General features: G+C 42.8%; 1 protein-coding gene across 1 annotated transcript in view; it reads right to left on the minus strand.

Moving 5' to 3' along the window:
• Positions 1 to 576: 576 nt before the first annotated feature.
• Grid1 (glutamate ionotropic receptor delta type subunit 1) overlaps positions 577 to 27,645 on the minus strand; it is a 719,003-nt gene continuing 691,934 nt past the window's right edge. Inside the window, exons 14-16 of the mRNA XM_028789133.1 lie at positions 18,660 to 18,826; positions 11,701 to 11,941; positions 577 to 1,301 (exon numbers count right to left, since the gene is read on the minus strand). Of these exons, the coding sequence (XP_028644966.1) occupies positions 873 to 1,301; positions 11,701 to 11,941; positions 18,660 to 18,826 (837 nt within the window). The 3' untranslated portion in view covers positions 577 to 872. The remainder of the gene's footprint in view (positions 1,302 to 11,700; positions 11,942 to 18,659; positions 18,827 to 27,645) is intronic.

The following is a 27,645-nucleotide window of genomic DNA, read 5'->3' on the forward strand; positions in this document are numbered from 1 at the left end:
ACATTCCTACATCCCTCAACCTCTCACCAAAGATGTCCCACTTAGGCCAGTCTTAACTCTACCTAGCTGGGGTCTGCCCTTCTTTCCTACTGCCTCTTACTAATTGATTCGTCTGAGTAGAAAAAGAGATTAAAAAAAAAAAGACCAACAATATGCTGTTCAAACACATTGGAATCAAAGCCTCAGAGATTGTGACCTCAATATGGGCATCTTTTCTGAGGCCCTAGGGACAGTTGCATGCTACACACTGTGACACACAGTGACCTTACCATCTTGAGCCTGATTGTCTAGGGCCATGTCTAGGGCAGGCTGCCCTACAGCTCAGGGAACAGATGGGCCCACCCAACATGGGTTCCAGACTCAGACACATTCTGAATCTACCCAAGGACACTGAAGGAGGAATGAGGGGCTTGTAAGAAAAGGACACAAGGGAAAGCTGTGGGTACAGCAGCAAGCAGCATTCGGGGCGCCTCCATGTCTTCCTTCTCTCCAGCAGCCGGGAGCTTCTTCTCTGATGGTTCTTCCTGCCCTCAGAAAGGCCCAGGAACAGGGGGCTCCTTTGGCACTTCAGAATGATCACAAGTAATTTGCCTTTTTATTCATATAGAACAAAATTTACAAAGTCATTCATACAGTTTTTGTTGTTTTGTTTTTTTTTTACTGACTTCGAAAATTGGGAATATTCAAAATACACTTTTACCCCACTCCATTCTGTCATTATTTACATGTATGTACAAGAAAAATGAAAGAGTCTGTGTGTGTGTGTGTGTGTGTGTGTGTGTGTGTGTGTGATTTGTGTTGTCATTTTCTTGTATTAAAAAGCTCTGCTGGTCGGGTGGGTGGGTGGGCGGGCAGGAGGGCAGGCGACACGGTCAGATGGAGGTGCCATGAGAGGTGTCCAGAGCCTCTGGAAGGACACCTCCAGGCACAGGCTGGAAGGACATAGGGATGGGAGTCTTCACCGGGCTCTGTCGAAACAGTCCCCCATTGGGCGACCTGTGTTTGCACTGAATTGAGGGCATAGTGGCTGAGCTGCTCAGCGGCAGTGGCAGGTTGCTGCTGGGCCCTGATGACAGTGTCCGGCTGGTGCCATGGCTGCTCTGCTCAGGCAGAAAGGTGCTGACTGAGAGCTGGGTGTTCTGGTACTCCCTCGTGGGCTCCAATGCTTGGCTTGGAGCCAGGCCCCCCATCTCCAGGGCAGAAAGCTCAATGGATGCTGGGGAAATTTGCTTGTGAGCAATATCTTCATCCATGAGGCTGTTGATGCGCCGGTGCACCTGTTCCAGATTCACTTCTTTGTCCTGGAGAGAGAGAGAGTACAGAAGGCTCAAAGGACATCTTAAGAGTGTACTGAGGCCATCTGGCTGCAAAATTTGGAAACCTGGGGGTACCAGGCCTATTGAGCTTGCCAGACAGAGTTTCCCCTATTGCTCCCACCTTCCCTCAATCAGATTGTCAACCCTTGGCTATCCGGGGAATCCATACACAGGAACACTACTCTGTATATAGCAATGACCCAGACATCAGGTATCAGAAGCCTCCCCCACCCCTACTGCACTCATCTTAGGATCTGGGACATGCCCAGGGGCAACCCCATGACAAGATGCTTTGAAGAGCTGTCAGACACAGGAGGAAATAAATAGAGTGCCAGGAAAATAGAGGAAATGGTCTGGATCCCCTAATGTGCCCAGTGCATTTGCAGTTTGAATTCATATTCCTCAAGGCTTGATACTGTCACCCCTGCCTTACACAAAGAAGAAGAGGTTTAGAATAATGCCATTGCTTCATGCCACCAACCCCATGAATGTTAGAGGCTCCTAGAACCTCTGGGTTCTGTGTGCAAAAGCTGTGGAAAAGCAACTCTGTCCTACTTGGTAACCCATTTTATTTTCTGTGTAGAATCTTTAGTTCATCCCAGAAGGGAAGCATATTCCCATCTGGGAGCTTAAGTGAAGAGAAGAGCTGGGACAGGGAGGTGTCAAGAGGACTTATGACTTCCCAAATGGATAGCCACACCCTTAACCCTGTCTTAGCACAGTGGGGGACATAACCAAAGACCTTCAGTTTGATTTATCTGCCAAAGAATACAAATAAAGAGTATAACGACTACTGTAACTCTTTTCAAGTAAACTGATGCTGTATCATCAATGGTCGAATGAATCAAGGTGGTCACTATGCTGGAGAGCTCAAGAAAGATGTCATCTGCTTCCCTAGTCCTCCCTCACACCCCAGTGAAGTGGACAACTGTTCAGGAAACAAGCTATATCATCTCCTCACTAAGGGTAGACGCTACAGTACCATGTGCAACTCTGTGGGTACAAACATTTCAGGCAAGATGGTAGCTACAGTTGGACCTTTCTCATTTCAGACTCCAAGAAAAATACCATGTCAAAGCTCATTTCTAAAATACAATCTTGCCAGTTCTCTAGTGCTCAAAGCATATGTCAGAGAGAGGAATAGAACCTGTTTGTGTTTCAGGAATTTTAAAAATATCAAGAGATGTAGAAGCCTTGACATGATTCCAAAAGAAAGAAGAAATGACCATGCAAAGCAGAGGTTACCCCAGTGTTTGGTTGCTTTGAGCTCCTATGGGGATAAAGGACAGGGCCTCCCTATTAGGAGGCCACTTGTAACAAAGGGTATAAGCTCTCCTCCTTTTACATGATGCCAACCACAAAGTCAATATTAGGAAGACTCAAGTCAGTATTTCTCACATGGGCAAAGAACTAAAGTACCCCGTAATTCACTCCTTGTGCCATCTCTCCTTGCCTTGTAGAAAAGTAAATCATTACTGTCTAAATGTCCATGAGTTCACAGCTGGCATACCATTCTTAGCTTCTGGTAAGACACATACTGTGCTTTCCAGAACATCTCCCAAGGCAAGAAAACTGGCAACTTCCATGAGACAATGAAGCACTCATTTTAGTCCAGGAAGACACTGAATAACAGGGAGCAACTGGTCAGAGGGTGAGGGAACACTGTGGAAATTGGCTTTGTGTCATAAATGGAAATGACATTTGAAGTAATTGAATAGTCATTGAAAAACACCCAAGATTCCTGTGATCTGCAGTCTCCCAGTGGCATAACTTAGCTCATCAGTGCCGGGAAGCTACTTCGGAGATAAGAATAACACTGAGTAGCAAATGCCATAGGAAAGGGGAAGGGAAATGGGTTGGAGATGCTATCCTCTGTTTGCCTAGCTCAAGACCATTCATGGCATTCATTAGTCAGCTCCTTCCAAACTGTAGAAGCTGTAAATGCTCTTCAGCTTACAATGTTAAATCTTAACAGTCTTACTGCAAATTGAAAGTATCATGAGTCAACAATGGAGTTACCTTAACTACCAGACACCCTCACTTAGCAAAAATGGCATAGAAGATTGGTACTTTCTGCTGGTTTTCTGTACCTGGCTAGAAGTGTGGCTCTCTGCTGCTTCTCGGTATTATCAGAAAATAGTACCACATAGCACTTGCCCAAGAGAAGACTAAAAATATGAAGGATTAATTTCTGCTTATCACATGTTGCTTTTGCATCATGGTAAAGGTGAAACATCATAGTTGAACCAAAATAAATTAAAGATAATCTATACATATAACAAACCAAATTCAAGTTATTTGTTAAATTATTTCACACCATGGTTGAGGTAGCTCTGTAAAAATTTCTCCTCAGTGTGTGCCTTATCTGTTTTTGTGGTATTTTTCCCCTTTCTTTATATAAAGAAAACCTTTCCCTTTCTTCATATAAAACTTTTACATTACTATTTTACACTTAACATTTGAGGCTCTAGTATCTTGGACTTTATCACTATTGAAGACTTCTTGTATAATCTACACCTCATTTGCTTTAGAGAGATTTGTGGAAATGGCTATCTTCATTTTATAATAGTGTATCAGTGGCCAGTAACATCTCCCGCTGAACAGACGACTCAGACAGAGAATGGTTAGAGTTTTGTTCTATAGCAGTTCTGACATACCTAGCATTCTGTTCTGTGGCCTCAGGGTCTGGGCATCAGGGCAAGGCCTGGCTTTGCTCATCACAATACTTGTACCTTCAGCCTTTCACTGCTACCATGATCTCCTATGCCAGTCTGGCTATGGGATATGACCCCTTCATCTGCCCTAACCAAAGTCAGTGCCACAACTCAGCTGGTGAAGGTATTTATATATCATCTTCATCTCCCCCAAAATGGACAAAGGCACAAGGAATGTTGTAAGGTAGAGACACTGGGATAGAGTTTCAGATGCTTTTAGGGCTTGAGGCAGCAATATTCTTTCCCTTGCAGCAAGCAAAACTTGTAGAACTCTAGATGAGCTAGGTCCCCTCACTATAGCCTATGGTTTCCATTGAAAGAAAACTACTGAGTGATGTTTCTGAGTCCCCTTCAAAGAACTGCTTGGTTGCATAAGCAATTTTTTTATCCTTTCTGTTTTCTCTTCAGTACTGTAAGATACCCATTTAGAATGGAAGAAAGTTAAGTTGCACTGTAGACTAATTGGACTAATTTGCAACAGGCAGGAAGCAAGTTGTCTTGGTTCCAGATCTGTTTACTCTGGATTCTGACCAGCTATAGAGAAAGCCCAGACCTTTAACTTAGCATCATGTAAGTACTGGCCCAGGCAGGTGCTCTGGAGGTGTGTGCTGTCTTTCAAGTATTGAAAAGAAAGAATTACTTCCTGTATAAGAATGCCCTAGGGATACAGGAATTTGAAGATCTCTTGTAAAGAGACAACACTTTCTACACAGTGCCAGAGAGCAAATATATCTTGCTGGGGTGTTCCAACCAAAGTCCTGTGGAAAAAGACTGTGGGGGGGGGCTTTAGTTCAATGCCTTCAGCACTGACATGCAGAGCACAAATGGGAAGTGGTGATAGTCTGGGCTGGAGAGAGGGCACAGGTAATAACTCAGCCTGTAATACAGCTGGGAGGTTATGCACCATCAAAGGATTTAGGATAAAGACTAACTCAAGGAATGGATATTTTAAAAAAAATTTATATGCTGATAATTTCATATAATATACTTTGATCATAATCTTTCCCCTCCCCCAACTCCTCTGAGATCTTCCTTCAGCTCAGAACCCACCCACCTTCAAGTTGTAACTAAAAGAAAAGACCAAAACCAAAATAAAACACACAAAAACATGCAGGAGCACATGTTTTATTTTTCCAATAGAACTCCAATAGCATAAAGAATAGATCCAAGTATATGACAAACAGGAGTACATAAAATTAAAAAGCTCTGTATGTGCATGCACATGTGTGCACCACCACTGCCGCCACCACCACTGCCACCACCACTGCCACGACCACCACCAACTAAACTGTTGAGTCTGATTTTTGTTGGCTCACTATTTCTATATATCTGATTGTAAGATCTTGAATAGTTTCTTAACCTAGTGTATTTTTTCCCTGCCTCAAATTAAGATTGGATGAATCAGTTGCCAGGAGTGTGAAGCTGTGCAGTGCAAATCAACTCCCAATTGTGGTTATCTATTAGCCTCTAACCTTTCCATGTCAGGATACACAGAACATGTTCACACCAATTGAACAAATTTTCCAGAGACAGCTTCCCCTGCCAAATGGCTGTCAAGAATCCAACTTTCTCCTATCAGTAGGACCTCTTTCTACTCAAATTCCATTATCCCAGGAGCATCGAGATTAAGGTAAGCCCTGGGAGAAGAGGGCCCCCTCAGGGGTCTCCTGTACTGGTTGGTTAACTCTGAAAAAATGAGCAGAGCTACTCTAAATGAATCCTGAACTCCCTGGAAAATGAATGCAGCCTGCCTCAGAGTCTCCACACCTTAAGCTGCCCATGCCTGCTGCTTAGTCTAAAAGCCAGAACTAAGGGTCAAGAAGCACAAAACCACCATGTTTGGGGCCTTTGAAGATGTGTTCTCTGGCATCACCTGGGTTTACAGATTTAACACATGCAAGGTTATGTCCATTCGGACCTTATATGTCTCTGGCCAAGGAAAGAAGAGGCAGAAGTAATCATCTTAAGCAGGGAAAGTGGCAAGACTGATTTGAATAACAATCTTTCTTTCAGACAAAATGATGTATTCCATAAAGTTATGCAAATCAAATAATAGGCTTTTTTATGTGAACTACATCAGTTTACATCCTCATTATCTCAAGGCTTCAGTGTTCAGTCAGGTAATGACAGTAGTAGAAAGAGACCTGGGAATTTATGGCTCCCTTCATTAATCTACCATAGGTAACTGACCTAGTAAACTTCCCTGAATATGACATAAGATTCATTGACTGCATTTACCCACACATTGCCTGGACTCCAGCTCTGTTTTCCTCATTCCATGTTAAGCATGATGGCAGATACAGAAACAGAGGTTACCAGAGAACCTATCTCAGGCATAGATAAAGTTCTGTAATTAAGTCGCTGTTCACCAACGTGGAAATAATACAGTGTATTGAAAACAACGGTAATTAACTAAACTATCATCTATGTAACAGCTTGTTACATGTGGGACCCATTAGAGCCGCCTTTGTTTGGAATCCAACAGTTCTTACTTTAAGGTAGGCAGGAATAAAACTAGGGCTCAGGGACTTCCTACCTGACCTGGATGGTTGTTGGAAGCATCCTGCCACTACCATTGAGATTCACCAGGTAGTAAATGAGTCCCAGCGGATGCGGACAACAACATCCTCTTCAAGAGTGCTAGAAATTGGGTTTGGGTCTGAGTGTTGTGATTAGGTGAAAACAAAGAGGATCAATTTAAAAATGAGCCCTGGGGATGACTGGTCATTTGTTAAAGCATTGTGGGAGAGTGTCCAGTCACCTCCCTCACAAGTATTCCATGGCAGGGAAATGAGAGGGAACAAACAAGCACCTCACACAACAGGTGGGAACAGCAGGACCCAAAGGAATGAGCTGAGACTCTCTCAGTGGAGAGATCTGCTCAAGGTGACCCATGGAGAATGCAGCACTGAGAACAGTACCCTGTCCACCTAGAACCAACACTGGTACTCTTTCCTCCCACACCAGGATTGCCTTCCTCACCGTGGAAGGTCCTTGCACACCTAGATAGAAAGAGGATGGAGAATTTTAATCCTTAGTAGGATATCAGAAACAAAGCAGAGACTTTGTAAATTACAGTTTTCCAGATCTTCTTACTATGACCCTATGGAAACTGAGCCCAAGTTCCAGAATTAATCATCTCTGATATGCAGCCAGAATTGAAAGTCATTGATCCAGCTGCAATGATTATACAACAATTTAATATTTAATAACATTTTTCTTTATAGGAGCCCAGACTGGTTCATTCATTCAATAAACACATTTGAGCTCCTACGACCAGATGAGCTAATGTTCTTGGTAAAACATTCATCTTTGGTCCCTGGCATATAGAAAATGTTCAATACCTCAATTATATTCATCACCCCCTAACAAGAGCCCCTGTGTTCCTCTGAGTGGGCAAAGCAATTCAGTTGCAGAGGGAAGGAGGTACTGGAGGCAGACAAAGGTAAAAAAAAAAAAATACCAATAAGAAAGGAGATGGGCAATGGTAATCGGCAAAGATGGCTTCATCAGGGACCTGGTTCTAAGATATGCAGCAGTGTGTAAGTGTTCCATGCCTTCTTCCTGGAAGGCTCTGGGCTAATCGCTGTAATGTACTAAACTGCCTGACAGCTAGTCTCAGTTTTTAACAGAAGAAGAAACAAACAAACAAAAATACAGGGTTAAGGGATGCTTTGCTAGAATCTGACCCAAGGAAGAATCGAGTCTCATCCTTTATTTTTAAAAATCTTCTGGAAAATGTTTGGTAGAAATTAATGACTCTGTACACCTTGAGAAAGCCTATTGTCCTTGCCCTGTGACAAGTGTGCATACGGGACAAGTGGGTGCAGGGAGGCAGATGTATCATCTGTGTGCCATCCTTTGTTTTCTGTCATTTCTGAGTTGTAATAAGGAAGCCTTCCTTAAATGTTGTTGACAAGGGTTAAGAAGACAGTGTGCAATTTGTATAGCAAAGGGGTGGAAGTAAAGCAGGGTAGGAAATGAAAGAGAGGTCTCCTAGTACCTATTTACCCATAGGGAAGCAGCCTTGAGGGGCATTCACCCAGATGCTGGTCCCTAGGTCAGAAGAAAGGGGTTGCTGCTATGCTGTCTCCCTCTGTCCAGCTATCCTGGCCTCCATCAGCTCCTGTCTGCCATGGCAACATGGTGCAGGGCGAGCAAGACAGGGAGAAACCAGAATTCCAACTTGCAGCCCAGTGATGGATGATTCATCACTCACTCTTCATGTCAGCTCCCATTTGTGCAGTTCTCATCTGTATTTCATGAATATTTCATCCTCAGAGCAACGACTCCACATCCCCCATAAATCTAGCGGGTGGCTCTTAACTGCATCCCCGAGAGCTTGGTACACTCACCTGCATTGGGTAACTACATAATTGTCTGATTCCTCCGAAAAAATATGAGCTCAAATGCACATGAATATTAAGAGGTTGATTGCACATTACTACTCTTCCCCAAAAAGGTGTCTAAACTCTGAAGACATTGCAGCACAACCCATTAAACACAGCTTGGGCTCCACCCAAAGACAGGTTTTCAGCTCTTAAGAAATATAGCCGGCATCCCAAAACGAAACATTCCAAGAGTTTCCAGATAGCCTCATCTAATTGTAATGCTGCTCCATAAAACATGGACCAGCAGCAATGTGAAGGGGATCTAAATTAAATACCGTCATTATTTCACCACAGTGTTAAAGATATAATTCTAAAATATTACCATTCCTGATCCATCCTCTGCTCCTAGATGACAGGTTCAAACCCCACACCCTAGCATTGAGACACTGGAAGGAGACCCCATCCTCCTTCCTCAGATTCTTCTGCTGGCTTCTCCCTCAGGCCCTTACTTCCTGTTAACCCTTTGTTTATCTTGTCCAATATGCAACTCTCCCATCTCATCTCCAGCTCAATGATGTCTACCGGTTTCTCATCTCTCCACACTAACATCCTCAAGCCCCCAAAATCTTCACTAACCACTACTCACTCCAACACCGTGGCCCTACTATGTGCTGGCTAGGATGGGGCTCCTCTGTATTCTAGTGGTTCTCACTGCTTATGTCAGGACAGCCCGATCTAGAGGATGGAGGCTATTGAGCTACACTGCAGCCGCCCAAGAGGTGAGAAGTACTCTGGGAGGGAGAAGAAGGGTCTGTGCAGACAGGAATGTTAAAGGAAGTGAGGAAGAATGCAGGGTAAACATCATCTGGAAGTTGGAGACCTATAGAAACAGGGGAAAGGTTCTCATGTAGCCCATTAGAATAGGAGGGGAAAGTGGAGAGCAGCTACTGTGCAGCCTTTATGTCTTCTGTCATTCTTGCTTCTGTCTGCCTTGTTAGTCCAGCCCACGTTGCGGAAGCACAAGCTGAAAGTGTATTCCCTTATATTGGAGGATGCGGATTTATGCAGAAGTGAGAAAGCAAGAAAAGATGCTGGCAAGAAAGAAACAAACAATGTGTGCATTCCAAGCTGGTCATCCTGTGGTCTTCTGTGTTCTCCTTTTGCTCATGCCTTTCTATTTATGTCTCTATATCTCTCTGTCTCCCTCTGTCCTCTGTCTGTCTATCTGTCTCTGTCTCTCTGTCTCTTTCTCTCTCCCTAATTCTGCATGACCACAACTGGGATGATCACTGTACTAGGGACTCTAACAGGATAAAACTGAAGTAGACAAGACCTCCCAGTTCAAAAAACCCAATGAATTTAAGCTCATGTCCCTGGTCACATCAGCCAAGAGAGACAGTTCCATGTTACTGTAGTGTACACCCACAACAAACAAACAAACAACCCTCTTTTGCTAACCTGATCTATGGGACATTTGTGCAGGGGAAAATCAGGGGAAAATCAAGAGACTGACTGAAGAGAAAGCCATGATCTCAAACAAAACCACACAGGTGGGAATACAGGTGAATCAATGAATCCTTTGCCTTCCTGTCTTCCCTGTTCCTATCCAGAGCTCTGGGACCACCCATCCTGCCTGCTCAAAGATGTTCTTGTCTATAAAGACCTGGGGTAGTGACAATAGGCAAAGTATCCTGGGTTTGATGTCCAGGGAACTGGTAAAATTCCACAGTTTCAGGGAACACTGGGGGCTTTGCTTTATCTGCTCAATGGGTCTTCAGGAACTTTTTAAAAAAAATGTAACCATATCCAAACTTAACAAAATAAAACTTTGAATAGAGCCATTAACTTCTCTTTTCAGTGAATTTTCCTTAAACTTCCCCTCTTTCCCTCTGGTGGTTTAGGATTGACTAGAGAGCCATCAGGTAGTAGTAAAACCAGACTTCCTTTCTCCCTTCTACCCCACACCCCATCTCTCCCTCCTTTCTTCTATGGATATTTAGGAAGGCCTGAGGGGAAGACAAATTTTCTGAGGATACTTTGGTGCTGACTCAGCAGTGCCAGCCATTCATAGGAAAAGCTCCAAGCTTACTGCCTGAATGTGAATGGTGAGTCTGAGGGGCAGGGGACAGCCATTGTCTTCCTCCTCATGGACTCCCTTGAAGACTGATGAATGAGGGAGCCATCAGCCAATCATGGCAGACCTCAGAAATAGATGCCAGGATGAGCCAGTGTTGCTGTTCAGTGGTAGCAGTTCCCAGCCCTAACCAGGCTAAGTGAGATCATCCAGCTCTGCCCTCTTCTGCCTGCTTGTATTTCCTGCCCCAGTTTATTTTGCGTTTTTCCTTGACCTCCCAACTCTGAAACCAGTTAATGAACTTGTGCATCACCTTGGCCTCCAGTAAAACTGAAACAAGGAATACCAGGCAAAATCCTTAATCAGGACTGTCTGTAGACAGAATGTCAGCTGTTTTATGGCTTCCTATTTAAGATTTATCTCCAGAAGCCTCTGCAGAATCTATAAGCTGAAGGCTGATTCTTGATGCAACCATGTTGTATGTAGCAGGCAGTGACCACAAATGGATGAAGTACCTAGGCTCGTCCCTTAGATGCCTATGTGTATGTTTCTGTTGGTGGAGGATCATCACAAAGTGACATTTTTTGACACCTCTTTTAGGGGAACTACCTTAAAGGAGTTCATTTCAAAAACCAAATCAGAAGGTGGCCTTGAAGAACAAATACCCAATAAGATGTACGTGTCAAGGTACAGAATCAGCATTGGTGGTGTACAAAGTGAGAGAAGTACCCAGGACCTAGTCTGGACAGAGCTCCAGTGTCTCCCAGGGTGACAAGGCTATGCCTTGTGAAAACAAGGGAGAGAGGAAAGGCAGGGTGACAGGGGGATCAGGGAATCCTTGCTTACTGGGGTCACTGGGCCTAAGGCTCTGTGTGAGACACCAAAGAGAACCAAGAAGGAATGCGGGCTCCTCTCTTACCCTACAGGTGGTCTCTCCAGGTCAGGGTGGAAGCACATGAGCGGGGCAGGGTGGGGAAGGGCTCTCTGGCGCTGCCCACGCTGTACCTGCTCTATAGATAAATACAGGACTTTAGTGGCCTTGGCCGGTCCTTTGGCACTTCGTTCAAACATGAAAACACCCCCTGCATTTTCTCTATTTATTTAAAAACAAAATAAAATATGACATATTCCCCCAATATACAATGCTGCTGTTTCCAAACAAGGTGACTCGGATAAATACTATCTGCAAGAAAACCACCCACCAAATAAATGGCCCAGGGAGACGCCCTGCCACTGGACTATGGCAAGGCTATGAAGACACCAACCTCTTTGGGGGTCTCCTGGTGGCACCGGTTGCTGTTCCACCATAACTCAAGAGCAGCCACGAGACAGGCAAGAAGGAGGCCAATGGCCAAAATGCAGAAGACCCCAGCGAAGCTGTGCAGCTTAAGGGATTTGCCATCAGTCTGGGCACTGGAATGGCTGGTGAGGTCACAGCGGCCTGTGTGTGGCCACCACTTCTGCTTGAGCACATCCAGGTCCCCTGTGTCTTGCAGCTCCAGGATCCTGCAAGACACAACACAGGTGAGCCATGCCCATTGACTTCATCAGCTTAGCCATCTGGTCCTCTCATTGGCACAGTGGATTCTGCACACTGCCTGCACACAGAGTGCTTTTCTCGCAACATATAATATGTTTTTCCTCTCCCTCCTGAATCAGTAGTTCAGTGATGAAGCATGTCAGGCTCCTTACATGGATTACAGAGAAAGTGCTCAGGATAAACTTGGGACACACAGAAATGAACGAGGCAAACCCCAGAATGCACAATCGGTAAGCTCACATTCATAAAAATGATGTCAGTCAAAGTTTAACATCTGAAAGTCATGTATCCTTAATTACGGGGTCTGGAATCCAAAACACTTCAAAATCTGAAACTTTTTGAGTATCTAAATGATACCACAAATGGAAAATCCCACATTTGCTTTCTTATATGTCAATAAAACAAACTTTGTTTATCCACAAACTTATTTAAAACATTATATAAGATTATAGAAGGCTATATGTATATGATACATATGAAACATAAATGAATTTCATGTTTATGCTTAAGCCTCATCCCCCAAAATATCCCAGTATGTATATGTAAATATTTCAATTTGAAATAAAATATCTAAAATCTTACAATGCTTTTTGTTCCATCCAATTTGGAAAGTGGAAACTTCACATTTCTATCTTGTCTGTCCTAGTAGGATTTCTGTTACTCTTCATTATTCCATTTGATTTAAGAAGATTCTGCACTGTGCCAAGAACAATGCTCAATTCTGCTAGTTTATCATCTAAAGATCCAAACACCAGCCCTAAAACAATGAGGCCTACAGTATAATGACAGAAGTTGTGGCGGACACTAGAAAATGGAGCAGAAGTGCCAGGAAGCCATACAAGTCAGGGGTTTAAGTCAAAGGTTCACTGAAACTAAAGGATGATGAACCAGGAAGTGGCTTGTGGTGGTCTGGTTGTTTCTGTGTGCAGGGCGTATCTATACTCTTACAAGATCTTTCTGAATCCTTGATGACAACCCTCTGGAACTTATTTCTATTGTCTTATTTTACAGAGAAGGAAATCAGGCATGGAGAGGTGAAATACCATCCCATAGTCACTTTGAGGTAGACATCAACTGATACTGGAATATGTGTGGATATTCTGTCTGGTGCTAAGGGATCCTCATAATTAAGCAGCTCCAACAGCAGTGGAGCTGTAGAGAAGAGAGTAAGAAAGAGGGAAGCATGGAATGAAGACAGTAAAACAGGCAGACTGAGGTGTGAGTTCTAACAGGGTGTGTGAGGGAGTCTGGGTATATAGTGGTGGAACAATTCCTCATGGTGGCAGCTTATACCATTGTGGTGTTTTCTGGATCCCTAGGGCTCTATACAATGAACCAGCACAGATATAACTGGTAGCTTCCAGATTCAAAATAGGAAAGCCTTTCCATTTGAAAACTAGTCTTTGAGTCTGGTCCATGGAGATGTATTTAGCTTGCAATACCTACAGCAACCTCCTTGAGCTCTGAGTATGTGCAGTTAATAAACTGCAGAAGCTCAATTTGATAGTTGTATCTAAAGAACAGAAAGTGTAATAGCCTGGAACTATCCCTGGACATGTCTGTATCATGGATCCATCCTGGAGTAGCCTCTTATTGTCTGGGACGGACCAGGATCAGTTCAGAGTAGGGTTTGATCTCAACTGTGTGTTATTAGATGAGGGTCAAGTCCCACTAAGCCTCACCGATTCATGGTTCCCATTCTAATGAATAGGATAGCAACGTTCAATATTTTCCATGTGCAAGCTTAGTAGATATCAAAACAAAAGCTACTTATTAGCAGATTATTTGTTCTGTTAATGAGCGTGTGAATATATTGTTGAATAATGAAAACAAACCGAAGATGAAAGGGCCATGGTGAGATTATAAAAATATCTGGTAAGTGATTTAGAGCAATGATAATCCCAAAAGGCTTGGAATGTGGCCATGCCTGGAACAGCACAGTATCTGAGGTCATTGATTTACATGTATATGTGTATGTTTTGTGGCTGTTCTCAGAATGTCCCTGAAAACCACAGCTCTCTGTAATTGTGTGTTGAACTGAGCAGCTACAGAGGCCTTCTAACTATCATGTGTTTCTTTGCTCAAGCCAGGAAAGCTATATGTGTGGCTGTCCATTGGCCTTTGTTAAGTATCTGGTGACTAAGATGAGTAGGGTGAGCTTAGTATAAGTTACAGAGCTAATATGCAGACATACAGGCTGCCATGGCCCAGGTCGAGGCTAGTGATTGAACTACTTGCTCAGCATGAAGAAATCAGAGCTTTGCGTTTATAAATACGATTCTTCACTGATGGAGACTAGTTCTAATCCAGATTCTGAAGTTCTCAACCCCAACCCCCTCTTCATCAATATCTGAGAGTAAATAAATGTACTTATCTCAGTGGCCTTTAGGTTATAATCCAGTGAGTACTAACAGCTTCCATAAGAGCTAGTTAGTAGTTGTGCAGTCAGTTGACCATATTGACCAACTTCTTATCAAGTCACTCTTTGCAGGAGCTGCCTCATACTGAGAGAACACTGTAGGGGCAAATCATTTATAGTGCTTGGATCTGCCTAACTGCATGCAGAGCAACGCTTATATCTGCTTTATTTCCTAAAGGCCTCAGCACAGAATCTACCTGACTTGCCCAAAGCTGTAATTAGAAAGGATTAATGCTCATCTTCAACTCTGGACCATTAGTGATCTGGGAGGCCATGCTCTTTCTGTGACAACAGACTATCATCCAGAGGTCAAGTTCTGACCTGGGTGACAGGAATGCCCTGGATAGACTATAGGGTCTGATCTCCTCACAGTTTCTGTGTAGGGGGTGGTTCTGATGCCTTGATCTGTGTGTGAACACTGAAAGTCCTATTCCCCAACTAGTTCTTGATCAACCAATGAAGATGCTAGTGGCCCATGAGCTGGGTGGAATAGGCAGAACTTCGAGTTTTCCTGAAGGCAGGCTAGCAGATGCAGGAGAGGAGAAAGGGATTTGCCATGCTTCAGAGCAAGAAAAGCCACCAGTCATGTGAGATCTAGGGTGAAGTGGCCAATGGCCATTTCCCGACTGGGCCTGGGTTAGCAGGCGAGATGTTAGAAGCATAACTAAGCTTAGGGCAGATTTAGAGAGCTGAGCTAGGACTAAAGGTAAATGAACAGATTTAGGGTGCTGAGGGCAGATTTAGGGTGCTGAGCTGGGAGTGAAAGAAGGGCACGATAGCTGAGGAAGGCTTAGAAAAGCCCAACCATTGAGCTAAAGCAATATAAAAATAAGCTGTGTGTATGTCTTTCATCCAAGGATCCAATGGAACCTGAGTAGGGCTAGTAGATTGGTCTGCCTGGAGCTTAAAGCATGAGAGTAAAAACTACATGCAACATTTCTGAGCAACATCAGGTGGGCTGCTTAAATTTTCTGACCTTTTCTCCTCATAGTTGTATGTGTATTTTATGGCACACCTTATTTCAGGAAGAGTATACGGCAATTTTACAGGAAAACAGAATAAAAAAATAAACAACAAACAACAAAAGAAGAAAGCATAAATATAGAAGCAACAAGACAAACAAGTCATGGGCACAAAATGCCTTCAAGAACGAAGCTAACCTAATGTGCACTATAACAATTTATATTCCTACTTAGGAGGAACCAGAGCGATAAGAGCCATTTCCTGAAGCCAGTCTTTTTATTTTCCAGACAGATATAATTGCAGGTGCTTTCCTTTATTCAATAGTTGTGGAACCTGCTACACAGTAGGTGCTCAATAAATGGCTATTAAGTTGCTAAATGTTTATTGAATGCCCACTCTGCATGCTGTGGTCTGCAAAACTGTTATAGGACATAACATAATCCCACACCATGTACACTTACATCTATATACTAGCCTCTCTCAAAATAAATAGCTTGACTCCTAAGATGAGGGGATAGGCAACCCCAGAAATTCTAGATAAGTGTAGAATCTATACTTATACAATGTAGGCCCTTATTCAAATGACAAAGTGTGTTGCCCCTCAAGCGGCCTGCTTCATTTTTCTGAGGTGCATTCAAGCTTAAGTCAGCTCACCACGGGCTTGCAGTATGCAAGAACTAATAATAACAGAAAGTTAGGAATAAAGACTGGACCATTCCCCTAAAAGGCAGATGCCTGTCTATTGGAAGGACGGATGTTACCAGCTCATGGGGAGGCTATGCCATGGAGACACATGGCAATATCGCAGATGGTTAACACAGTCCTCTGAACACATAGTCTTCTGATAAAACTAAGAAGGGAAAATTATTTATTACAAGAAAGACACAGAATCTGGGAAGTGCACTACTTTTTTTGTGTGTGGTGAGGGCTTGCATTGGAGAGAGACCACATGCTGCCTGTGGTCTACTAACCAATGCGGTCATATAAAGAGCACCTAACTCCTTAAGCATACACCACAGCTGTTGCTACACCACTTCTCCTGACTCATCCCTGTCTTCTCTATTTTGAGGATTTTCACTTTTCCTTTGACCCAATCTCAGTATTCCTGATTGCACTGCTGCCTCAAGTCTCTCTGACAACCCTGTAGAGATCCAAGCTTCCTAGTCAACATCTGCTTTCTTCTTTCCTAGTACACTGACACTTTTTGTCTGCAGACTTACAGAAGAAACTTAGCAATGCTAGCTCGGGGGCCTCTAACTTCCCACTAATGGGTCCCATACATCTCTGAGCACTATCTTGAGACTCATTGGCTGTTTGGGTGTTGTTGTTCCACTTGCCTCATGGACTCCCTTACCATCTGTTCTACAAAGATGTGTGCAGGTTGATGGTCTGTGCAATCAACCCTGAAACTCCTAACTGAGAAAGATCAACATGCATAAACTTCAGAAATGCCATTGTATTTTGAATCCCAAAGAAAAGTTATAATTTTTCACACTCTAACTTGAAGAACTTAAAGATACCTCTTTCTCTCTTATCACTGCTCTCTACTCCAGGGGGCAAATCAAGGTATGGAATATATATTTGGTAAAGTTCTGGAGAAAACCTAAAGCCTCACTTACCTTAACTGCTCCTACATCTTCACAAAGTTTTGCAAGCACAGTACAAACTACATTGGTTAAAAACCCTACTTCTCAGCCTTCTCTGGTACATCTGAGGCTTAGATGATCCTGAGCAAGAGGATCCAATCTAGAAATACAGGAAAGGATGGGTGGTAGGATTTGCAGATCCAATAGTAACATGGTCCAGTGCTGAACTGGAACTCAGGACAGATGGATGCTGAAAGGTATAAGGTACAGAACTCACTCCCTTTTTCCCTGAATTAGAGAGTGGAAAGCAGGTAGTCTTCAACAATTCTCCTGCATCCACCTGGATATTCTTCAGGTAGATATTCCTTATGTGGATAACACATGAATGCTGCAATTCATGTGTTAATCGGGCAACTGATGGTTATCCCTAAGCTTGGCACTGAATGGACTTGTTTATGGCAATGTTCCTGCCACCGCTTACTGGGTTTAAATGAGCCAAGGCAGAGGCTTCTCTTAGAACTTTCTCAATCATCTCAATTTGAATTCCTTCCCTCAGCAGGATGCCACATCACAGATATGTCCAATCTGAGGGTCTAAGGCTAGATCTCTTGAGAGACAAGAGTCTTGGCTGGTAAACTGGCTATAAGAAAGCGGGCATTGAGTTTACCAATATCCTTCAGTTCTACCATCCCTGCTTAAATCCAGAACATTCAGAACATATACACTGCTATAACAGAGAACCAGCATGGAATAAGGAGAGATTGTTATTCTAAGGGAGAGCAGCAGTTTAGAACTTGATCATGTTCAATAGTCTAGACCCAAGCAGGCTCAAGGGACAAACTCACACCAACAATCACATGGAAATGAAACACAAGTACAAAGTAGATATGCTGGATTGGTTTCTGATGGAGAGATCCATTCAGTTCAACACAGGTGAAAACTTCCTGTCTACTTAGTCACCCCTCCTCTTTCTCCACAGTGCTCTTGAGTTTCCCTAATATGGATGAGAAGAAATCAGACTTAATTAACTCTCATAAGATGGCACAGAAACCCAGAAGCCTACTTTTGATGAGGGGAGAACGGGGAAGAAAGGAAATGAGAGTTTGGCCTCTTGGAACAACAAAGGGCCAGGTCCATCTCTTGCCCTAGAGGACAGCATCATCTATCTCATCTAGCCAGGAAATTTGATCCAAAGTCCACAGACCCCATCAGGTCACTGTGCTGCAGATGGAGACACCTGCTTCTCTGACTCTATTACTTTGTACCTCCACATGGATGACTCATACTTTGAAGATATACTTAAAAAAAAAAAAGATTGTTTGGCTTCCCCAGATCCTACTTATTATTCATTTATCTGATTGACTCCTATGTGGCTCAGGTATCACGAGATGTGAGAAGTCTTTCTGGGTCCTATCAGATGCCCTCTGCCCATTCCTACTCCTAGTACACTGCTTGACTCTGCACTGATACCATCTATATATATCATAGGTCCACCCACAATACTGTCTTCCTACAAAGAGGCCATGAACTTTCTCTTTTCACCCTAGTACCTACACAAGGCCTAGGAAGAGGTATAAAGAAAGACATATTGGTCCATAGCTAGTACTTAGGAAAATGGCAGGGATAAATGCATCGATATCATTTATGTCATCACAGGAGGTTTTCCTTCTATTCCAGCTGCAAAGGCTGCTGGAATTTTCTTGTTGTTGTGCCTACCTCTGGGAGAAGAGGTCCCTGTAGGGGCTGCCATGTTGCAGGGCAATCCCATAGCCCTTGCTGCTGATGCTGTTGCCGATGACGGTCACTGAGCAGTCGTCATCTGTCAGGGCTGCATATTCCACCACGGCCACATCCCACAGAAAGGCGTAGTTCCCCTTCTTTGCCTGAAAGAACAAAATCACCATGAAGCCCAGCATGGCTATCTAGCTGTATAGTATCAAGCAGTGTGACATCTCAGTACTTAGGTTCCAGGGACTCCTCTAAGTGGTCGCACTCACACTGTACAATGAGATATTTTTTAGCATTTTTTACTTGTAAATATACCACCAATTGAAACCATTCATCTTAGTAGATCCATCTATAGTTCATAGAGCAGGTAGAGAAAATGAGCTGGAGGTGGGTTACAGTGACATTGACCCATTTCTTAATTTAGTACGCTCACCCCTGGGGAGCGTAGAGAGTAACATTTGGGGATTAGGATTACAGAGCAGAGTTTTAGGGGGCATATAATACCATTGGGTGGGGAAGAATCTCTTCCATGGAGAATATAAATGCTAAGGGGATTGTGATAATATTTTTATTAATAAACTCCTGACTGCTAAGTCTTGCTTACCATGGACATGTGCATGGGTTCAGTGCCTCTGGGTGCCCAAGATGGAACACCAAACAAAAGCACATGTCTAGAGTTTGTAATGCATGGGAAGACCCCAATATGGAGTGGGACCTGATAGTTACAATGAGGATAAGTAAATGCACTCATACGCAATGTACACACAACACATGCACCTTTTAATTTCTTTGTTGTGGGCAGAGGGGATTGAAACAGAACCTTGTTGTGCTGCCTAGGCTGGCTTTAAACTTGATCCTCTTGGTCTAGCAAGAACAGGTTTCTAGCCCCAGTACTTACATACAGTGGGATGGTTGAGATTCTTCCACTGGGAATCTAGCTGCATCCCTAAGCTGATACCCCTCAAACTCTTCCACAGTAGACACTCAGTTCTATCTTCAGCAGTGATTCTAAATTAGACTAAAATTTGGGCATTTGGAAGGAATGTGAACGGCTTTTCTTCTTCCAAAGAGGCATTGTCACTTGGCTTTCTTAAAATACTGCATAACATTCTTAATGTATCAAAGTGCCTGGTTTCCTTTCTCTGTTAAACACACAGATGCTTCTTGCCTTGTTGTCCCTCCCACTATGGCTCACACTGGATGCTGTAAAGCATAGCTGTAGACTTGGTAATGGGGCTGAAGCATCATAGACAAAATTAAACCAAGTTGGCAAGCTGTAGACTTCTTGGTACTGTCTAGGGCATTGTTCCAGTTCCTGCCTTTGTTGGCTTTTTATTTCCCCTAAGATTCTCCAAGAAGTAAATGGATGCTAAAACTCAGGCTTTTATTTCTTTTTACTTTTCTCTTTTCCTTCAGGTGGAGGAGATTAGGTTTGAAAAAGGATCTTACCAGCACCATACCTAGCAGGATGTTTCTTTTCTCAATACCTTAAGTGTCCATGACCCAAGCTGTCTAATTTCCTTGGCAAATTCTTTCCATTAGAAATGATTGTGGGCAGAATATGACCTCCTGCACTGGGAACTGGCTTCTCACAGCCTTTCACCCAACCTTGTAAGAAATGACACACACCTGTGCCACCTACTGCCTGTCACCTGCGACACTATTCAAATATTACATCAAGGACTCATTCTTTGATCAATACAATCTCAGAAGACTTAGAGGACTTTGACCCAGGTTTCAAAATTACACACATCTCTCTCCCTCCACATAGGAAGATAACAGTCTTTGTAATATTCCCCCGCTGGCAAACAAGTTTTCCCATGAAAAGATATAAATTTTCAACCTCTAGTTCCAAGTTTCTCTGCAAAATGTTGACTTATGACCTAATATTTGGCTTCAGTCAGACTAGGGAGCACTTCATATCCATGCTTGCAATTCAACATGACAATCAGACACGGTTATTTGTACGATTTCAAAAGGGCATGTCATGTTGAAGGAAGAATTAAGATCAGCTACCTTTCTACTTCTCAAGTGATGTTTCATGAAGAAAATAAAGAAATAAACTGCTCAGGCCAACTGGAAACTGACTCTAGAACAGCCCCTGTGGTCTTTCAGAGGGCTTAGCTGGAGTCCATGAGCATGCAGTGCTCACAGAGGGGCAAGCACAGCCACAGGGGAAAAGCCTGCATCTGCAGCCCTAGTGGATTAAGTTTCACAGAAAACAATATCTGAAAACCATGCAAGCAATGCCCCTGCCTCTACTCCAAGCTACACAGTAAGGATTTTCTATAGAAGTAAAAAGTTGCCTTCTTGAGTAGATGAGTGTTCCAAAATACCCACCATCTTTGTTTGAAAACAATGACAAACTAACCACTGTCTCTCTTGAGGAAGCGTGGCTAGACCTCTAGTCTACATGACCATACCATAGCATGAGGACTAGTAAATGGTAATACAATAGTTGCTGTGACAGGACCCAACTGCAAAGGAGCAGGGCAGCATCTGTATCATTCTGTACAACATATTCTTAGTGTAAAACAAACAAACCAAAAAAACATAAAACAAAACAAAAAAATCTTTTTGCCATCATCAGTATGCCAGAATTCTCTGGTCCATGTCTCTTAGCTCCACCCTGAGTAAAATGTAGTACCAAAATTTCCTCTTAAGGAGGATATTTTGGACCTTGAAGGGATCTCTACAATCTTAGGGGTGTATCACCAAGGCTGTAAGAGACACAGCTTTCTTCAATGTGACTATGCAACATGAACATTTCAGAAGTAACTAAAAGAAGTCCAAATGTTTAGAGAGATGGATTAGTCAGTAAAATATTTGTTGTGCAAGCATGAGGACCTGAGTTCAGATCCTGAGCACCTGTGTGAAAAATCAGGATACAACTGTAAGCACCTATAATCCCATTGCTAGGGAAATAAAGACAGGAGGTTCCTAGTGTATGGCTGGTCGGCCCTATTAGCCCAATGGGTTAGTTCCAGATCTCAGTGAAAGACTTTCTCTTCAAAAATAAGGTTGAGAGCAATTGAGAATGATACTTGTCAGTGAGTTCTAGCTGCCACACACACATCTACATGTATCTGTGTCAAGGCATTCAAAGCACATAGCTCTGTCACCAGTCACCTTCATGTTACTCCTACTTGATCCTTTGTATAATGATCTCCAGCCTTCATTTAAAAAAGCTAGGATACACTTTCTTGTAATGTCAGGAACCATTTTTGTTTGTCATTTGAGAGAGTGTCTTTGTGGAGTCCTGGCTAGCTTGGAACTAACTTTGTAGAACAGACTGGCTTCGAATTCAGAGATCCACCTATCTCTGCCTCTTGAATGCTGGCAGTAAAGGTATGTGCCACCACTGCCTGAGAGAAGCAATTTTCTACATGCATTCAAACAATTATAAATCTACCTTCTTATTTGATCGTATTTGTATACAAGCTGGGTTTGACCATATTGAGGACAGCACGTATTTTAAGTTCAACCTCAAAAGAACCAAGACATTTCTTGGGTTCCTGTCCTTCCTGGCATAACCATGTTTCTTTTTATAAGTGTTTTGTTTGAATGTAAAATGTTCCCACTAGGCACATGCTTTATTTTTTTTTTGGATGATTTATTTACATTTCCTATGTTGTCCCCTTACCCCATCCCCCACAACCCCCTCGGAACCCCCAATCCCCTCGCCCCTCCTCCTTCTTCTCTGTGGATGTAACCTCTATATACACCCCCCCACTCCCACCTCCCCACCCTCAAAATTCCCACCCCCTGGGGCATCCAGCCTTCATGAGGTCAAGGTTCTCTTCTTCCACCTATGCCCAGCAGGGCCCTCCACTTTTACATATTCAGCTGAAGCCCTGGATCCCCCCCAAGTGCTCCCAGGCTGGTGGTTTAGACCCTGGGAGCTGTGGTTGGTTGGTATTGTTGCTCTCCTCATGGTGCCTTTATTTCCTAGCTAGTGGTACCGTTTTGGGATACTTTGGAACCTTTGCAAGGTGGAGTCTTTATGGGGCCATAGGTTACCACAGAAAGCCTTTGGAGGTTGTACGCAGGCCTTGGCTCTTGGTTTGCTCTTCACTTTCTGGCCCACTGTGATGTGAGTGGCAACCAGGACAGGACTCCATCAATGAGTTTAAATATTGTCATCTCTGCTACATAGAACAGAACCCCCCTGAAACTGAGGCCTAGAATAATGTCCTTCCCTCAAGTCACTTGTGTCAGATGCTATGATCACAACAGTGCAAAAAGTGATAAATACACCAAGCCAGGGTTACTTCCACTCTGCTCCGGGATTCAGCTTTCCAGTCCAGCCTCAGTGTCCTGTCACATCTCTGGTTTCTTTGGGACAGTGTGCCTATTACCCTCCCTAAATCCTCCATGCCTGAAACTTCATTTCAGAAATCTCTCACACTAGGATACAATATCAATTCCTTATCATCAGTAATTTCTTTCAAAAAGGGACATTTTTTAGACTCCAAGAAAAATGCATGGACATAGGGATTTAGCCTGTTCTCAACTGTACTACATTCACATAGAAGATGAACCCAGCCACCTCTGTGTCACATCCTAGAGTCCCTACTCTAAATGTCCCCATGGATCGTAGAATTCACTGTTTTTACCACTTCCTGTTTTTACTTCCTTCTGCCTATATCCCTAGGTGTGGTCCTTTCTCTACTTCCCAAAAGGCTGTGATGAGCTGCAGCAGGCAGTGTCTGAGAACAGGCATGACAGGCTGTGAGCTGCTTAGAAGTAGAGTGTTGACATTATCTCATAATGCCTAAGAGATCAAAGTGATACTATTGCTTTTGTTGTGCTATTAAAACAAAACCAATCCCCAAACTTATCCCACCCTATTACTGGGTCGATTTATCTTTATCTGGCTGTCCATTTCTAATATCAAATGTCCTCTCAATTTCTAATCATTGATTTCCATGTACCATTCAGCTGCTGAAAAGCTGGGCTGCACACAAGGTTCTCAATACATTCTGATGTTCCTCCAGCCTTTGCCTCGATGTGAAGCATAGACGGGCAGATGTAGCCAGCTCCCCAGTCTCTTGTGATCCTGAAAGGCCCCTTAGGATGAGTTCTCGGGTACTGGGACACAAGCCCAAGCTTCCTCTAAATGCTGTAGAGGGGATTTGTAGATTGTTTTTAAAAAGAAGAGATTGCAAAGTTAAGATTGCTTTAAAATATAATGTGACTGCCTCTACAGTATGATTTTAATTAATAATGATGAATTTTAGTGAAACTATTATAAAATGCGATTGTCTCTCATAGTCACTAGCATCAGAAAATGATACTGTTCTTTGGAAAGTAATGTAGCATCATATAATGGACATTTAAAGTTCTTACATCTCTTATCCTGGCAAACTGGAATTTAACCTAAAAATAACCCAAGCATATCTATGAAACTTGAGAAAGATTCAAAGTTGACACTAAAGTAAATGTGAATATTTTAATTATTCAATGTCAGGGAAATAATTTAGTAAATGATGGTTCATGAATATGACATCAGTGCAATACACACTAGGTTCAAAGACTGAAGGAAAACTGTACACACAAAGTTCTGGAAATACTTTCATCCCATCTTAGCCTGCTTCTAAATATTTTGCCTGCTATATTTTTCTTCTCCTATAAACAAAATTGACCGATTAATTAATTAGGACAAAACAACAATCATTGGCACAGGCTTGAACAACGCATACATGAAGATGTCAGGGAAAGGAAGCAAAGCATCTTTGGCAATCAATAAGGTCAACAAAGTCAAGGGCCTGTGGGACTCAAGTTACAGAATGCCAAGCGATAGAAGGTGAAAAATAGAATCCTGCTCCTTCCCTGAGGTCCAGTCCCTTCCCAAACTGCCTGAAAGCCTGGAAGCTGTCACTGGGACCAGAGACAAAGGGTTGCCTGGCTAAGCTCTTAACATCTCCTTCCTAACATTTCTCATAACATGATCATTGAGGAAGGCCAGGCATATAGACATAGCCACAGGTCAGTTACAGCATGGTAAGTGACTTGTTCACCCCTGTACAACACTGGTAATAAATTGAGATTGCGTTGCTGTCCATTGCTCCATTGCTTCCATCCTTACTAAAGCTCGCCCAGGAAACAAACTTCTAGAGCCATCAGCCTTGGAGATAAGAATCTCATTACGTTCTTCTGTTCCATCCTAACTGCTTAGAGAAGGGAGATAGCAACCACAATGCTATTCCAAACAAGAAAGAATGATGGTGCTGCTAGCATCAGTTACAGATGCAACTGGAATGGAGTGTTGAAGGAAGCTGGGCATCTGTAGTGCCAGGAACAAGCTGTTAGATGCCAGTACTTACAAGTCCAATATCTTTCAGCCATAGAATTATCCTCAAGAGCAGAGCCTCAGTCTCCTTTTATAGACAAAGTGACCAGGGGTCTAGAAAACAGTCTTATTTCAAACAAATGAAACATGAAGCCAGGCCAACCTGGTTCCAACTTTCTACAAAGACACCTTTGCTTTCTTTGCCCTGCTTTGACCCATGACATGAGGATTGTAGAAAAGATTCCATAGGTTTATGCCCTTGAACCACTTCCTGAGGGAGCATGCTGGTTCCAGTCTACATTTGAATGACTAAGCATGCTTTGCAGACAAAGACGCTTCATGGAACTTTTGCCAGTCTAGGAAAAAGAAGGACACAGGTGGGTACCACTCCCAAGGATTCTTTGGACACTTGATGCATTTTCATTTGCATTAGCCATTCATGGTACATGTTCCCTCCCTGCCCTTTCCTGCATCCTTTCTCTGGCAGAGCCTGTTGTGTTTTTTTTTGTTTTGTTTTGTAATGCATAACTAAAGACTTAGCGCTTATGGCCATGGTCATATAATAGGGATACATTGCCAGGCACAGCCTGAACCCTGGCTGCTGCTATACCTGCATTTCACACTGTGCCAAGTCACAAGAGGCACCAGGAAAACCCAGAGACCATCTGCAGAGAAAAGGACAATTTTACAGCTTGCTGGTAGGAGTGTAGGCTGGCATGATATTTCTGGAATGGCAATTCAGTAAAGAGAGTTGCATGCTTTTCAAATCTGCATATGCAGCAGTTCACCCCTTGGAGATGTATTCTATACAATTACTTATTTGCTGAAAAGATGTTTGTACAAAAGAAAAGAAGAAGAAGAAGAACAATACTGTTAAACCTTCAAGAAACTGGAAACTAAATGCATATTATTTGAGAATCAGTTGGTATCATTAAATGATGAAATATCTTTCTGGTAATATAGTACTTTTAAAAAGCACTGAATGTTGAGAGAATTATCCAGGCTTTAAAAAAAAAAAAAAGAGGCAGCCCCAGGCCATGCATTAGGCTCAGCTTCAGAGTCTAAGTATATGGATTGAATTCCAGGTACATTGCTAGCCAGCTGTGTGAGTGCTGATAAGTTGATTAACACCTCTGGGCCTTGCTTCTACTGGATATAAAATGGACAGAGCTCTGATGAAAATTAAATACTTCAATATATATGCTATGCTTAGGGCTTTGCTAAATGAGTTACAACTAATATTAGAATATTTAGTGAAAACAGCTTGTTACAATGGAGGGTATCTCTTTTCAGTGGTTAGGGCCAAAGACCATATTTATGAAAAGTCAAATCTAGTACCAAATACTAACAATGCCCATCTCCAAGTAGTGCCATTATAGGAGAACACTTAAGATTTTTCTTCTGTTGTCCAGGTTTGTACAGTGCAGCAAGCCTTTCTTTTGTGATTGCAGGTGTCTAAGACAGTAATTTTTAGAAATTCAGTCTTAAATCTTGAGCCCTATGGAGTAAAAAGTACACAGTGTCAGATGAAAGCCCCCCCCCATGCATCCAGCTCTGAAGTAAACCCACAATCTCAAGTGTTGATTTCCTCTTAAGAGACCTGTCAGTCATCTACCAGTTTCACCAAGTCAGCAACATGTGTTTCTCTCTCTCTCTCTCTCTCTCTCTCTCTCCCTCACACACACACAGTATGTTTATATGTATACAGAACATTCGTGCACATGTGTGATAATGTGTGTATTCAAGTATGCGAGAACTGTGTATGTAGATATTTTAGTGTAGGGGGAATTATGACAATGTATAAAAGTATCCATGTATATATATGGGAATGTATGTATGTTTGTACATTCAAAATAAGTGTCAACATGCACGTCTATGTGAGTGCATTGTGAGGATTGTTTAATGTGTGACTGTATATAAATGTGGTGAAATGGGTGAATATATATGTTGTTATTCTGTGAAAATGTATGTGTATATGAATGTGTATGGGTGTATGTGTGACTGTGTAAAAGTGTGAGTCTCGTGACTGTGTGAAGTTGTATAAGTACAAGCAAATAAGAATAGTGTGGGTGTACAAATGGTGTATGTGGAACTGTAACTGAGTGTATGTTTGTATGTGTAAATATGAATGTGTGTGAGAGAAAGAAGAAAAGGAGTAAGATTCAGGGCATCAAAACTCCTATGGGAGAAGTACTAGGAGAATCATGAGGGGTTCGGGGCCATTCTCTTTCTTCTGGAAGCAAGGAGCCTTCTTTCTGATTTTTCAGAATAAGGAAGAAGTCATCTTAAGTGATATGGGAACATACACTAAAGGGAGGCTGTTCACAAAGCCCAAGTAAGGAAGCAGCAGGGAGCATGGTATTTAAGGAGTACAAGACAAAGACCTTCACTTGGCTTGGACCCAAGTCCAGCAGGAGAGACAGGATCAGTGGGAGGGAAGGAGATCTATGCTGAATTCCACATACCTGCCATAAAACTGTTGTCTCAACATATCCAGAGAGTACCAAGTCAGTGTGTCCTGTCTGCATACTAGAGTGTACAGGATGGAGCTAGACAAAGGGTCTCACAACCAAAGGGGCAGCAATGCACAGCATGTCCATATGGTTATGAGTGTAAGCAGGAGGCTACCTTGTAATTTGGTCTTGGTGGTCAGACTGAGCTTGTCCATTCTCTAGTCTGGAG

The sequence above is a fragment of the Grammomys surdaster genome, unplaced genomic scaffold (assembly GCF_004785775.1).
Source record: "Grammomys surdaster isolate TR1022 unplaced genomic scaffold, NIH_TR_1.0 125789, whole genome shotgun sequence".
NCBI classification, from domain to species: Eukaryota; Metazoa; Chordata; class Mammalia; order Rodentia; family Muridae; genus Grammomys; species Grammomys surdaster.